The following is a 15,142-nucleotide window of genomic DNA, read 5'->3' as shown; positions in this document are numbered from 1 at the left end:
ATTGCCATGTGATTGTACATTACATCTGAGTTCGCATAAATGTTAAATATGTTATTTGCAGATGTATTTGTGTTTGGAGAATATTATTAAATTGCAATGCTGCTTGACATTTTATGCTTTGCTTGCAAAGTAAGAACATTTTTCTTCAAATCTGTTTGTAGTTTAGGTTTCTTCCAGATGTAACAGATGATAAGTCTCTTATAAAATAAATATAATTTCACATGTTAAGGACTGAAATAATTACCTAAATGCCACTGTGTTGGAAAGTAGTCTGGCCTTTTTTCAGACTTTTAGTGATACAGCGTGGAAACAGGCCCTTCGGATCAGCTATAGCACTATACTACACACTAGGGACAATTTACAATTTGACCAAAGCTAATTAATCTACAAACATGTGGTCAGGATTGAACCCATTTTCTGGTGCTGTAGGGCAGCAAATTTACCACTGGCCACTGGGCCTTTTTGCTTTTATCTTTCCATAGAATATTTTGTATCTTTTATTCTAAAGAAGAGCCTTATTTTAACTAAACCATACTGTGTAAAATCTGTTTAGCAGAAGGTTATTAATTGTTCAATCTTTGGTGGCAGTTCTTTGACAATATAGTGTTTTATATTAATCACCACTTGGCCTGTAGACTTCTATGCCAGGACAATTCGAGTGGTCAACTGAATACTTATGCCGTAGAACATAAAACAGTACAGCGCAGGAACAGGCCATTCAGCCCACAATGTCTGTGCCGAACATGATGCCGAGACCATTCTTATCTACCTGCACGTGATCCATATCCCTCCATTCCCTGCATATCAATGTGCCTATCTAAAAGTCTCTGAAATTACACTATCTTACCTGCCTCTACCACCACCCCCAGCTCTGCATTCCAGGCACCCGCCACCTTCAGTTGAACTCATCCTGCTTTTTATGATCAGAACATAACAGCAAAACTTGCCCCTCACATACACACACTTGGGACAATCTTTACATTGACACCAAGCCAATTAACCTACAAACTTGTACGTCTTTGGAGTGTGGGACAACACCAGGTGGCGCCACCTGCAGTGGCTGCCTGGCCAACAGTCTATCTGTCCTTTCTTCTTTTTGTTATTTTTAGTATGTGTTAAAATATGTTTTAGTGTTCCTTGGTTTGTTTTATGTGGGGGGTGGAGGGGGTTGGGGGAAACTTTTCTTTCAATCTCTTACCTCGATGGAGATGCGATTTTTTCCCCGTATCATATCTCTGTCCCCACTGCGGCCTAACATCGTGAAGTTGGCGGCTTTTCCTGGAGACCAACGGGCGCTCCAAGCCACAGGACTATAACATCGCGGAGCTTGCGATCCCTTTGTCGGGGATCGAAGCTCCAACCGCGGGGCTTGTGGACTTTAACATCATGAAGCCCGCGGTTTCTTGTAAATAGAGGCCGACTCGGGAGGTCCATGCCACAGCGAGAGTTTCAACCACCCCGAAGCGGGAGTTTCGATCACCCCGACGGGGGCATCGATCGTCAGCTGCGGGGGTTTGATCGCCCCGACTGTGGATGGTTTGACTACATCGACCGCGGGAGAACAAAGAGGAAGAAGTTTGCACTTTATTCACAATGTGGAATGATAGATGTTTATGGTAACTTTTATGTGGGTGTGTGCCTTGTTGCTTTTCACTTAGTATGGCTGTACGGTAACTCAAATTTCACTGTACCTTAACTGGTACATTTGACAATAAATTGACCTTGACCTTGAAATCAAAGATCTTGGAGAAAACCCACGCAGTCACGGGGAGAGTGTACAAACTCTGTACAGACATCGACCCGGGACTCCGACGCTGCAAGCGCTGTAAGGCAGCAAATCTATAGCTGCACCACCGTGCCGCCCGAACTTGCCGAGCCGTTTAACGTTGACGATGAGCATTAAGTTAAAGCATTGTGGTGAAGGTACTAGAATCCCTCAGGTAGTGCATTTTTAGATTTTAACCACCATCTGGTTAAATCCCCAAATCCTTCCTTAAATCTTCTCTAAATCTTCTAACTGTTGCCATCTGGTTATAGACAACCACGTAATGGGAAATAATTCTCACCATCTAAACTCCTCAATTTTGTTTGTCTCAGTCAGTCTCCCTTTGAGCTTCCTCCACTCCAAGAAAACAAATACTCCTAGTCAGTCTCTCCCGAGGGCTGAAATGCACCTTCCCAGGCAACAGGAGTCTCCTGTGCACAATGTCAGTGGGATCACATCCTTCCCATTGCGTGGCAACCAGTAGTCTGGCTGCAGCCTGTGCGATGTTTTATATCATCAGGAATCAAGATTCAAGCGTCTTTTATTCTCATATGTCCCAAAGAGAACAATGAAATTCGTACTTGCACCAGCACAACAGAATATGTAAACGTTGTACTCTAAACAAAAATAACATTCAGTATATATATCTATGTGTGTCTCCTCGATAGCCCGTAGCTGGGCTCTTGCTCCCACTCCCCCCATTCGTGACACAGACAGAGGGGGAGTTATGCAATTAATAGTTTATATATATATATACACACACACACACACACACACACACACACACACTCAGACACACACATATACACACACACTCAGACACACACTCACACACACACACACACACACACACACACACACACACTCAGACACACACACACACACACACACACACACACACACTCAGACACACACATATACACACACACTCAGACACACACTCAGACACACACACACACACACACACACACACACACACACACACACACACACACACACACACACACACACACGATCAAGGATCACAGATTCACTCCACTTTAGGGTATTAAATAATTATGCTGCGATTATGTTTCATCGATTGTTCTGCTAATTTAAACTCATTTCAAATCACGTATTGGCACAATCTATTACCCAGAGCCATATACTGTTTTTTTTTTCTTTTTTTGGAAACGATACAGGTTTAACCATCCTCTGAATGCATCAATAAAAGTCAGAATCCCTCACTTTGACCATACGCAATCTCTCTTTTTTAATTTATTTGATGTAGTCAAAAATCATCAACAAAACTATTCTATTCATGTTACAGCAAATTATTAATACAACAACACATGCTCGCTATTATTACAGCAGCAAGTTCTCTCATCGATGGAGTTAAACATACAAATCAGAAACTACTTTCAAACATAACCTGAAACCATAAAGTGAACGGCCTCGAGTGAATGTTTCCACTAGTGAGGAGTCGAAGACCAGAGGACAGCCTCAGAATAAAAGGATGTGCCTTTAAGAAGGAGATGAGGAGCAATTTCTTTAGTCAAAGGGTGGTGAACTCATGAATTACCTCGTACAGTGGGACAGGGGCTTAGGGCAGAAGAATGGGGTTGTGTGGGAAAGATAGATTAGCCATGATTGAATGGCGGAATAGACTTGATGGGCCGAAAGGCCTAATTCTGCTCCTATCACTTATGAACAGTGGCACAGCTGGTAGAGCTGCTGCCTCACGGCGCCAGAGACTCGGGTTCAATCCTGACCTTGGGTGCTGTCTGTGAGGAGTTTGCATGGAAACAGTGGAAGGAATAACTTACAGCAACTATGTCATGCAATGAGCATCAAAACAAAATAAACTTTTGTAGTATTTTGTGTAGGAAGGAACTGCAGATGCTGGTTTATGCTAAAGATAGACACAAAATGCTGGAATAAGTGTAACATCTTATTCTTCCAATAACACAAATCTGGGTGGGCCTGTGAGATGTGCTGTCACCAAACTTTCAAGGCAATTTAGACTAATTGAATAGCTGGGGGAAATATACTTTGAAGTTGTACAATTTACAAGGCAAAACTGAACGGTATTATTTGAACCGTAATGAAGGAGGATATATTTATGCACAAATGAATGTGAGAGTGAGAGATTAGGACATGTTGATGTATACAAGGATTTGAATGTCCTTTTGTACAGGAACTGCATCTTTCCCGCTGTTAGCTGACTTCTGAACGGTCCTTCCATAAGCCAGGGTACTATCCGATTCACCTCTACCCTATTGTGGACATTGGACTTAATCTGTAGGACTGATGCACTACAATGCTGAGAACTATATTCTGCACTCTTCCCCTTTGTTCTTTCTATTGTACTTGAGTTTGACTTGATTAAAGTTATGTACAGTGTTCTCTGATTTGTATAGCATGCAAAACAGCTTATCGCTGTACCTCGGTAGATTTGACAATAATAACCTAAACCTAAACACCAGACACTGAAAGCAAACATGCACTTTCAGCAAGCAGTTGAAAAAGGAAAATAATACATTGGCTTTTATTGCAAGAGGCTTTGAGTACAGGAGCAAGAGTGGCTTACCATAATTACACTTGGCTTCGTGAGAACACGGTGCTGCCGCAGAAGAGTTGCTGCCTTACAGCACCAGAGACCCTGGTTCGATCCTGACCATGGGTGTATGTCCATACGGACATTTTCCCCATGAGTTTTCTCCGGGAGCTCCGGATTCCTCCCACACTCCAAGGACGTTCAGGTCTGTAGGTTAACTAGCTTGGTACAATTGTAAATTGTCCCTAGTGTGTGTAGGATAGTGTTAAGGGCCTGTCCCACTTAGGAGACCTCCACCGCGACCTTAAACAACTTTTTTTTTAAATCAAGGTCGCGGTCACCTATGACCTCCTACGACCTTCCACGACCACGTGTACGACCTCCTACGACTATGTTGAAGACCTCCTTCGACCTCCTTCGACTATGTTGAAGACTGGCTTCGACCATGTACGTTTTATTCGAGGATGGTCTCTGGCAAATTGGTCCGTGAATGAGCACGAGCCCCTTCCACCCCAGAGGACCACACCGAAAACCAACAATGACCAGTGACGAGTGTCCATAGCTCAAATGATCGCCTGATAAAATGATGTCATGTCTGCATTTCTTTCTCACTAAAAAATGCCTCCCAGGTTTATTTTTTAAATAATTCGGAACCATGCAAGCAAGGAAGGAACTAGTTTGGAGGATGTTAGTAAAAATACAACTACCGCTGTTTGCAGTAGCCCTTTTGTTTCAGCAGCATTTTAAGGAAGGCAGAAGGGGAAGAGCAAGGGTGAAGAGGAAGCGCAAGAAGAGGTCTCAATGGGTGAATGGAGATGATGTGATGGATTGTCCCTGTACACCAGATGACTGGAAGAGAGTGGCGCTGGGCTTTGACAAAAGATTTGAACTTTAAGCACACATGTGGGACAGAGGATGGCAAGTATGCCATTCTTGTCCCTGTCCCTGTACCCCTCATTTTCCTTTTCATACAGGATGGCATTCTGCTGGAACCATTCCTCAAGGTCCCCCTCCTGCTGCCTGGTGAAGGTGTAGGGCACAACCTTCCGCCAACCCTCCCTCGCCACCAATGGGGCATCTGCCTCTGATGCTGTGTCAGACACAGGAGAAAGGGCTGAGGCAGTGAAGGATGGGGTGGTGGTGGGGACATATACTACCACCCTGGTCTCCTCCTCCAGGGGTCTTTCATGCAGGGCTACCTCCTCCATCACCTCCTGCCACTCCTCCTCCTGGCTGGGCAACACCTGCATGGCAGGTTTTTTTTAGGGTTGTGCCCTCCTCCTGCGCTGCTGCCTTTTTGGTGCCATCTCTAAAACAAGTCTTCTCTACAAAAAACTCTCCGGGTTTGAATGAACATGCCTTTTTTTTCCACTGACCTTTTTTTCACCCCGGAGCTATTACCTTTGGCTACCTTCGACCAGCTTCGCCTACCTACGACTAGCTTCACGACCTACTACGACCGGCTTCGACTAGACCTACGACTAAAAAAATATCGATTTTTCCCACGGCGACCTATTCTTAGTCGCGGTCAATTTTTAACATTTTGAAAAATACGCTGCTACCTAGCTGAAGCCTCGACTACGCGGAGACCACTCTCGACCATGAAGGAGAGTGACGAAGACCTCCTACGACCTCGTGGCGACCTTGCCGCGACTATGGGTCGTGGGCAAACTCGCTAGAGGTCGGCCAAGTTGGACAGGGGCTTCAGTGTGCGGGGGATCACATTTCGGTGCGGACACGGTGAGCCAAAGGGCCTGTTTCCGTGCTGTATCTCTGCACTAAACTAAACTAAAACATGTCTACAGTTCCTCTGCGTCCACTGTTCCTCTCCTCAGTGATACTGCCTGAGCGACTGAGTGCTGCAGGCAGTTTGCTTTTGTTTCCATTTACCACCATCTGCAAGTTTTTGCTTAAAACAACAAAATGAAGTAGAAACAAGGAACTGCAGATGCTGGTTTTGCAAAAAGACACAATGGTGACTCCAGTGGGTCTACACCAGCTGTGCAAAATGGTTACAAACTTCACTACCACCAGTTTTAAATAACATTGATTCAGAAAATAACTTTAGCATTTGTAAAAGATAGTTTAATATTTACAGGGACTTAATGCCCCTGTCCCACTTAGGAAACCTGAACGGAAACCTCCCTGGTGGAATAAAACTGGGTGAAAAAAAAAGTCTTCAATATCATAAACCACCTTCAACTAGCATCGCAACCGGCTTCGACTAAAAAATTACCGATTTTTAAAACGGCAACCTATTTTTAGTCGCGGCCGGTTTTGAATTTTTTGAAATAATCGCCGGAACATAGAAGAAGCGGAAACCACTTTCGACCATTAGGGAGACTGACAAAAACCTCCAGGAACTGCACGGAAACCTTGGGCGGGGTGCAAAGTCTCCAAAGGTTTCCGTTCAGGTTTCCTAAGTGGGACAAGGGCATTAGTCTCCAAACTGCTTAATCCTCATAAGGGTTTGTGTATCACAGGACTTCAATATCATAATAATATCAAAAGTATGTTGATGTTCTCATTGTTTAATGGTCCGATCAACACTGTAAATAATCACAACCTGTTCCTTTTAATATCACAGTCAATTACAATTAGTTTTTTAAAATTTGTTTACAGGCACAACTTGTCTGGTTGCACTGCTCTCTGATAAAGAGCTAACGGTTGCAAATGTGGGGGATTCTCGTGGAGTCCTGTGCGATAAAGATGGAAACGCCGTACCTCTCTCACACGACCACAAACCTTATCAGTTGAAGGAAAGAAAGAGGATAAAACGAGCAGGTAACGGGAAGAAAAAAAAAAAAAAAAGCTCATGTTAACCTCATTTGTGTCTGTTTTGTAATCTTTATTAACGTGTTGGTTTGTTTCCTTTCCCCACTAAATGGGCAAATGTGGAGTACTTTATCACTTGTTTGTGCAGAGAGGAAGCCTTCATTATCAATGGAGATTGGCATAGGTAGTTTTGTTCTTGTTTTGATGTGTTTCTATGTTATTTAATCCACGTCTGAGCGTTATTGTTTAGTTTTGTTAGTTTAGTTTATTATGGTCACGTGTAGCGAGGTACAGTACAGTACGGCGGTGTAGTGGTAGACAGCCTTTACACGCATGATGGGCAAAATGTCCTCTTTCACTGATGTCAGGTTCCATGGCGGCACTGTATGGGATGACTCTTATAGGATTCCATTACAGCTGCATGAAGATATGACCAATGCATGGGGTGTAAATCACGTTGGCATGTACAAGGGCCTAATGTTGATCGATGCCAACGTTAATTTTATTGTGCTACCTAATGTTCATCTGCAGTGAACATAATCAAAGACTTGTCCCAACCCAGACATTCCTTCTTCTCCCTGCTCCCATCCGGCAGAAGGTACAGAAGCTTGAAAGTGCGCACCAACAGACTCAGGAACAGCTTCTTCCCCTGCGTCATCAGGCTTCTGAACGGTCCTTCCGTAAGCTAGGGCACTGCCCGATTCACATCTACCCCATTGCGGGCATTAGATTATGTCTGTGGAACTGATGTGCTACAATGCTGAGAATTATATTCTGCACTGTCTCCTCCCCTTTGCGCTATTTATTTGAGTTTGAATTGATTGTATTCGTATATAGTATAGCTGATTTATTTGGACAGCCTGCAAAACAAAGCTTCTACCTCGGTACATGTGACAACAATAAACCTAAATTTGGACATTATGGAACAAAATTAGGTTCAGGTACATTTGACATCATGATCCCAGCACATTGCTATACTTACAATGGCATAATAATAATATAACCATATATAACCATATAACAATTACAGCACGGAAACAGGCCATCTCGACCCTTCTAGTCCGTGCCGAACACGTATTCTCCCCTAGTCCCATATACCTGCGCTCAGACCATAACCCTCCATTCCTTTCCCGTCCATATAACTATCCAATTTATTTTTAAATGATAAAAACGAACCTGCCTCCACCACCTTCACTGGAAACTCATTCCACACAGCCACCACTCTCTGAGTAAAGAAGTTCCCCCTCATGTTACCCCTAAACTTCTGTCCCTTAATTCTCAAGTCATGTCCCCTTGTTTGAATCTTCCCTACTCTCAGTGGGAAAAGCTTATCCACGTCAACTCTGTCTATCCCTCTCATCATTTTAAAGACCTCTATCAAGTCCCCCCTTAACCTTCTGTGCTCCAAAGAATAAAGCCCTAACTTGTTCAACCTTTCTCTGTAACTTAGTTGCTGAAACCCAGGCAACATTCTAGTAAATCTCCTCTGTACTCTCTCTATTTTGTTGACATCCTTCCTATAATTAGGTGACCAAAATTGTACCCCATACTCCAGAATTGGCCTCACCAATGCCTTGTACAATTTTAACATTACATCCCAACTTCTATACTCAATGCTCTGATTTATAAAGGCCAGCATACCAAAAGCTTTCTTTACCACCCTATCTACATGAGATTCCACTTTCAGGGAACTGTGCACAGTTATTCCCAGATCCCTCTGTTCACCTGCATTCTTCAATTCCCTACCATTTACCATGTACGTCCTATTTTGATTTGTCCTGCCAAGATGTAGCACCTCACACTTATCAGCATTAAACTCCATCTGCCATCTTTCAGCCCACTCTTCCAACTGGCATAAATCTCTCTGTAGACTTTGAAAATGTACTTCATTATCCACAACCCCACCTATCTTAGTATCATCTGCATACTTACTAATCCAATTTACCACACCATCATCCAGATCATTGATGTACATGACAAACAACAGTGGACCCAACACAGATCCCTGTGGCACCCCACTAGTCACTGGCCTCCAACCTGACAAACAACCATCCACCATTACTCTCTGGCATCTCCCATTCAGCCACTGTTGAATCCATCTTGCTACTCCACCATTAATACCCAACCAATAGACAGGGCTATTGATTCAATTTCTAATTTCTGTTATTATAGGTGGGTTCATAAGCTTCAACGGTTCATGGAGGGTGCAAGGAATCTTGGCTATGTCTCGCTCGCTTGGAGATTATCCTCTTAAAAATCTCAACGTTGTGATTTCTGACCCTGACGTCTTGTCCTTTGACCTGGACAAACTGCAGCCACAATTCATGATCCTGGCTTCGGATGGCCTCTGGGATGCTTTCAGCAATGAAGAAGCAGTGAGATTCATTAAAGAACGCCTTGATGAGCCACACTTTGGTGCTAAGAGCATTGTCCTGCAGTCTTTCTACAGGGGGTGCCCCGACAACATAACCGTGATGGTGGTGAAATTCAGGAACAACAATAAGACCGAAGACCAATGAACGACTGAGTAAAATGAGGACAAGGTTCTTGAAATAATGCCGTGCAAATGTTAAAAATGTGTGTGATAGTCATTGTAATGGTCATGATATTTCCATCTGAATGGTCAATGCTAGACAGCTTGTAGAAACGGATAAACCAAGTTAGCTGCACATTCATTTTAACCCGTTGAGGTCAACAATAACAAAAGAAAACCGCCCTTTTTATCTATGATCATTTTCAAGTCTCTTATAATATTTCTAATCTAAATAATACAAACGCACAGTGCAAAACTTATGCTTACAATGCTAAACTAATTGTGATCAACGGTTTTATAACGAATAGCAATCCTAAGCAATAAAGCAAAAATCAATTAAGATTCAGGAACCCTGCCACTGATTCAATGATTTACGTAATCAGTAGCCCAATTACTGAGTAATCGTGGATGAAAAAGATACACACATTTTAATCCTGGTGGATGGGAAATCTTTTAACACGTTATTGAAAAGCGAGTAAATGCAGCTCCACTGTTATTTTTACAATGGCAGCATAAATTGATTGCACATAACATTTTGGGAACAGGCATGTGACAAATATTTAGTTGCCTTTCATCTTAGCTCACCCCTGTCATACATCATCAGCTCCAAACTATTTCTGGAGAGAATGATCAATATTTATGAGGTAACAATTCTACACGGCCTTCCCCACTATGGAGCTATGAGCCGCTGACGAAGATCAGTTGCTGCAGATGGTTCTGATAGTTTCCCAGCTAATTGCGAGTTCTATGGTCCTCCCGTACACTTTAGCGGCCACAGAGATTGAAGTCATCGTGAACAAGAATCAGGAGGAGTGTTGCAGCAGCTTGCAGCAAATGCGATATTATCCAAAGACAGAAACACTGGGTGTCGCATTGGCAGAGTTGCTGTCAAATGTTGATGCTATGTGGTCTGTCCAATTATATTCCTTTTCTGCTTTCACACATCAACCGCACGGTGGTGCAGCGGTAGAGTCGCTGCCATACAGCGCCGGAGTCTCGGGTTCGATCCTGACTATGGGTGCTGTCTGTACGGAGTTTGCACGTTCTCCCCGTGACCTGCGTGGGTTTTCCCCCGGGAGCTCTGGTTTCCTCCCACACTCCAAAGATGTACAGGTTTGTACGCTAATTGGCTTTGGTAAAAATAAATTGTAAATTGTCCCTAGTGTGCTAGTATATAGGGGATCGCTGGTCAACGTAGGCTCGATGGGCCGAAGAGCCTGTTTCTGCGCTGTGTCTCTAAACTAAACTGAGCTAAACAAAACCAGCTGCCATATCGGTTCTGATTCAGGAACATTTTTAAGTGACACTTTCTGTTGCAACGCATGCCCGGCCCATCACACTGCAAACACAGTTTAAAATAAAGATTTACTCAATGTTTCACAACTTTGTTAATAATTGACTTGGCTCGGTGAAATATCATGGCTTTTCAACATGGTGGTGCAAACAAGATTGCTCCAATTGTTAGTTTAAGATATACAGCGTGGAATAGCCCTCTCAGTCAATCGAGTCCACACCAACCAATGATCACCCATATACTAATTCTGTCCCACACACTAGGGATAATTTACAAAAGCCAATTAGCCTACAAACCTGTTTGTCTTTGGGATGTGGGAAGAAACCGAAGCAAACTCCGTAAGACAGCCCCCGCAGTCAGAATCTAACCCGGGTCTCCGCACTGTGAGGCAGCAACTAAACCACTGTGCCACACTGTGCTGCCCTCAAATGTTTTTCTACTTATCCTGATATCATGAACCTTACAGCCCATGAACTTCTCCCAATGTCTTAATAGATTTTTGCAGCAATATGCTCTTCCCAGCACTAATACAGTTGTAGATGCAGCACTGTGTTTCTGTGAAGTACACAACCTGATGATCTATTTATAGTCCATGACAAAGCACACAGTGATTCAGATTTACAACCCCTGTTTTACTGTTGTGGCTAGTGGCATCCTCTAACATGCACCAAATCGTATTGGATGCATGTCGGAGGCAGGCCATTCATTTTTGTGACTAAATATTTAGCAAATCCCAAATATTGGACAAGATGTGCATTCCACATGTGCCCCAAAGCAAACGCAGTGCCCCAAAGGCTGGTTGTCGGCATTAAACGTGGAGCATGCTGGCAATCCTCAGATAGACAGGAATATCTGGGAGGAAAACTTTCATAATTCAGGATAGTGGCCTTTCAATAGAACTGAGAGAATTCTGTGTGCGCAGCTGGTAGAGCTGCTGCCTCACTACGCCAGACACCCAAGTTCAATCCCGACCTAGGGTGCTGTCTGTGTGGAGTTCGCACGTTCTCCCTGCGATTGCATGGGCTTCCTCTGGGTGTTCTGGTTTCCTCCCGCATCCCAAATTCGTGCGGGCTTTTAGGTTAATTGGCTTCTGTAAAATTGCCCCTAATACGTAGGCTGCGGGATAATATAGAACTAGTGTGAACAGGTGATCAGCAGCCACTGTGGGCTGAAGAGCCTGTTACTATGCTGTGACTCCAACTAAACAATGGACAAGGTTTGTGATATCATGAGAGATTGAATCACACGAATGATATTGGTGCTACCTTGAAAGCGAGTGTATCTGGCGGAGGTGAAATAACCAGCGCAATATGAAATGTCAGGAGAGGGGAATGGGGGGGGGGGGGGGGGGGGGGGCTGTGGAGAATGAAAATGATAAGCTACTGGAACTAGAGTCACCCTTGCAAACTGAACACAGGAGCTCTTCAAACTAATAGCAGCACTACATTCATCGCCCCCCTCCCCATTTGATAAAGAGTCTGCATCACCACATTTCTCTTTCACCTCCTTGTCTATCACAGGTCTTACAGAGCGTGCCATTGTATATTCTCCCTCCCTACCTGTAGCCCAGGAACCAAAAGATCAAAACATTTATTTCTGGCGAATAGGCAACTTACTTGAAATGTTCCACTTTAAACAGCCGTATGCAATCCTCACACTGTGGTCTCATCTCCCCTGGTGCATTCAAACGGTGCCTTGCAGAACATCTCTGTACAGTCCACAAGGGTATCCCTGAGCTATAAGTTGCCTGCTATAGTGAGTCTCCGTCTCGCTCTGACTGCTGGTGTATTTGGTCTCCTGCAATGTACCAGCAAAGCTCAAAGAGTGATCGTGGAACAGCTCATCTTCTGACCTGGCACATTACAACATTGTAATCAACATATTGATTAGAACGGGCGTCAAGGGTTATGGGGAAGGCAGGAAAATGGGATTAAGAGGCCAAGTTCAGCCATGATTGAATGGCGGAGTAGATTTGATGGGCCGAATGGCCTAATTCTACTCCTATAACATGAACTTGTGAACATTATGGGTCAAATTCAATCATTTCAGCTTATCTGCCATTCCAGTCTTGCATCTCATATTCCCAGCACATTTGTCCGCCTCTCTTCTTTTCTGACATTTCAAAATGTCCTTCATCACCTCCAGTTTAAACTTATGCTCCCTGTTGATCAGCATTACATATGATAATCACCCTATCTTGCTCCCCAACTAAGCACCATTTACTTCTCTGCCTTGCCCTCCTTTCTATGCAACTCAAAACTTGTTCATTTCTAAGTTTTCCCTAGTTAAAGATAACTGGGCTGAAACAATTAACTCTGTTTCTCCCATTGCAGATGCTGTTCGACCCATTGAATATTTCCCACATTTTTTATTTAAATCAAATGCAGTGCCGGAAACAATTATTTCACAAACTGAACAAAAACAGATCTGATATTTTGAATTTTAATAGCAGATCTTCAAAAACACAAGATCACAGGGCATTTAAATTATAATTTAAGTCACACTATACCCATCTTTTACAATTTTTAAAATTTTATGTAGACTGCTGTTGATAAATGAATCTTGTGCATTTAGCGAAGAAGGCATGTGGCACCTAGAGTGATTTACCATAAAGTATATGTGTGTTTATTAAGAATCATTCATATTTATGAAGGGACTGAACAGGTTTCTGCTATCTCAAAACAATGTCAACTGTTCATTAAAAGGTCGTCACATTTTGTGAGGACAGAAAATAACCTTTTATTTATAGATCTAAGGACAAACGAGAAAGAAAGAAAATGCATCATCTTGCCAGAAAATGTATCGTTAAAGATTATAATATGTTGTACAATACTTTATGCTGGAGCCCTAAAATAATCCCCAGTTTTATCTGAAGAATATTCTTAATGGATATTTAATGTGATCAATGGCAAAACTAAAAAAAAGTTTTGGAATAAGCCAAGAGTATTATTCATACGGAATCAGAACCCAGTCATGTGTTAATAGTGATAATTTCAAATAAGTTTAGAGTACAGTGGATTAAATGTTGTCACGTTGCAAAAACATTAGGAAAAGTAAGATCATATTTTCATTTGTTTCTTACATTGGTACAAGTAAAGGAGATGAGTGATTTTACACTGATGTACTCATTCATGGATGGTAAGATTTGCCCGAACAGCACGTAAAAACAAAGTTTCTCACTGTTTCTCAGCATGTGATAAAAGTAAACCAGTACCTAAATCAATGATAGTTTCATGGAAGTAAACAAACTGGAGAAATACACTGTCAATTTACACATTAATCATATCAGATCCAGGTTGTTATCTTCATATCAAGAAAGAGGATCCACATCAGATTCATAAATTAACTTGTGATATGTACAAATTCAAACAAAAACATATCTTACAAGACTATTTCTCCACCTGAACCAATCTAAAGTATGGCCACTGGATCTATTCAGCTTTGCCCACAGACCCAGAATGATAAAAAATAAACCTTTGACATTGCAAATTCAAGCAATGTGTTGGCCTGGATTAGCTCAACTTGCATGTATGATTTTCAAATCTTCATATATAATCTGCTGATAATTCTTAAATTAGCATGGACTTTCATTTTACAAGTTAGAACTCCTCTAAAGATATCAAAAGTGTGGTAACTTAAGAAAACTTTAAGAACAACATCCCTCCCTCGATGAAGAAAGCTGATGAAAGGTCGCCTTGCATAAAAAGCTGCAAGAAATGTCATCGCCCGAGATCTCCTCCTCACCACTCTTCCGGGTTTCAGAAATGCTTGCAAAATTGTTAACAATGCAGGGTGAAAGATAATGAGAACATTACATCCTGTGGCCACAAACACCGTGGTCAAATAATGACCATTTCGCCAAGAATCAGATCTGGTTTTAGTGAGGATCATGAGTAAAGGCCTGGAATTTCCATGGATATTCGGGTTTGTTGTGTTCTGACTGTGCGTTCTGACCCACCTGCCTTTTCACTCAGTGCTCCTCCCAGCCACTGCTTCAGCAGTAAATATCCATGCTCACATCCATGCTTTTAATCATCTTTTCCAACCCAACAGTGCATCATTTTACAACCCATTCCATGCATGTGCTTTACACATTTCAGTAATACGACGGGATTCGGGTTTCACATAAACTGATGCCACCAGGTGCCCTTTAATATAAAGGCATAGATAAGAATGAGGCAAATATAATACCAGCATAACAATTATTTTTAAAATTCTGTCTTAATTCATCACTTGTCA

General features: G+C 42.5%; 1 protein-coding gene across 1 annotated transcript in view; it reads left to right on the top strand.

Annotated features, from left to right (window-relative positions):
• ppm1l (protein phosphatase, Mg2+/Mn2+ dependent 1L) overlaps positions 1 to 9,852 on the top strand; it is an 83,936-nt gene extending 74,084 nt beyond the window's left edge. The window contains exons 4-5 of the mRNA XM_033031182.1: positions 6,924 to 7,085; positions 9,249 to 9,852. Coding sequence (XP_032887073.1) covers positions 6,924 to 7,085; positions 9,249 to 9,595 — 509 coding nt within the window. The 3' untranslated portion in view covers positions 9,596 to 9,852. The remainder of the gene's footprint in view (positions 1 to 6,923; positions 7,086 to 9,248) is intronic.
• The last annotated feature ends 5,290 nt before the right edge of the window (positions 9,853 to 15,142 follow it).

The sequence above is a fragment of the Amblyraja radiata genome, chromosome 13, assembly GCF_010909765.2.
Source record: "Amblyraja radiata isolate CabotCenter1 chromosome 13, sAmbRad1.1.pri, whole genome shotgun sequence".
Lineage (NCBI taxonomy): Eukaryota > Metazoa > Chordata > Chondrichthyes > Rajiformes > Rajidae > Amblyraja > Amblyraja radiata.
The sequence above is the reverse complement of the archived record's forward strand: the minus strand, read 5'-3'. Positions and strand labels throughout refer to the sequence as shown.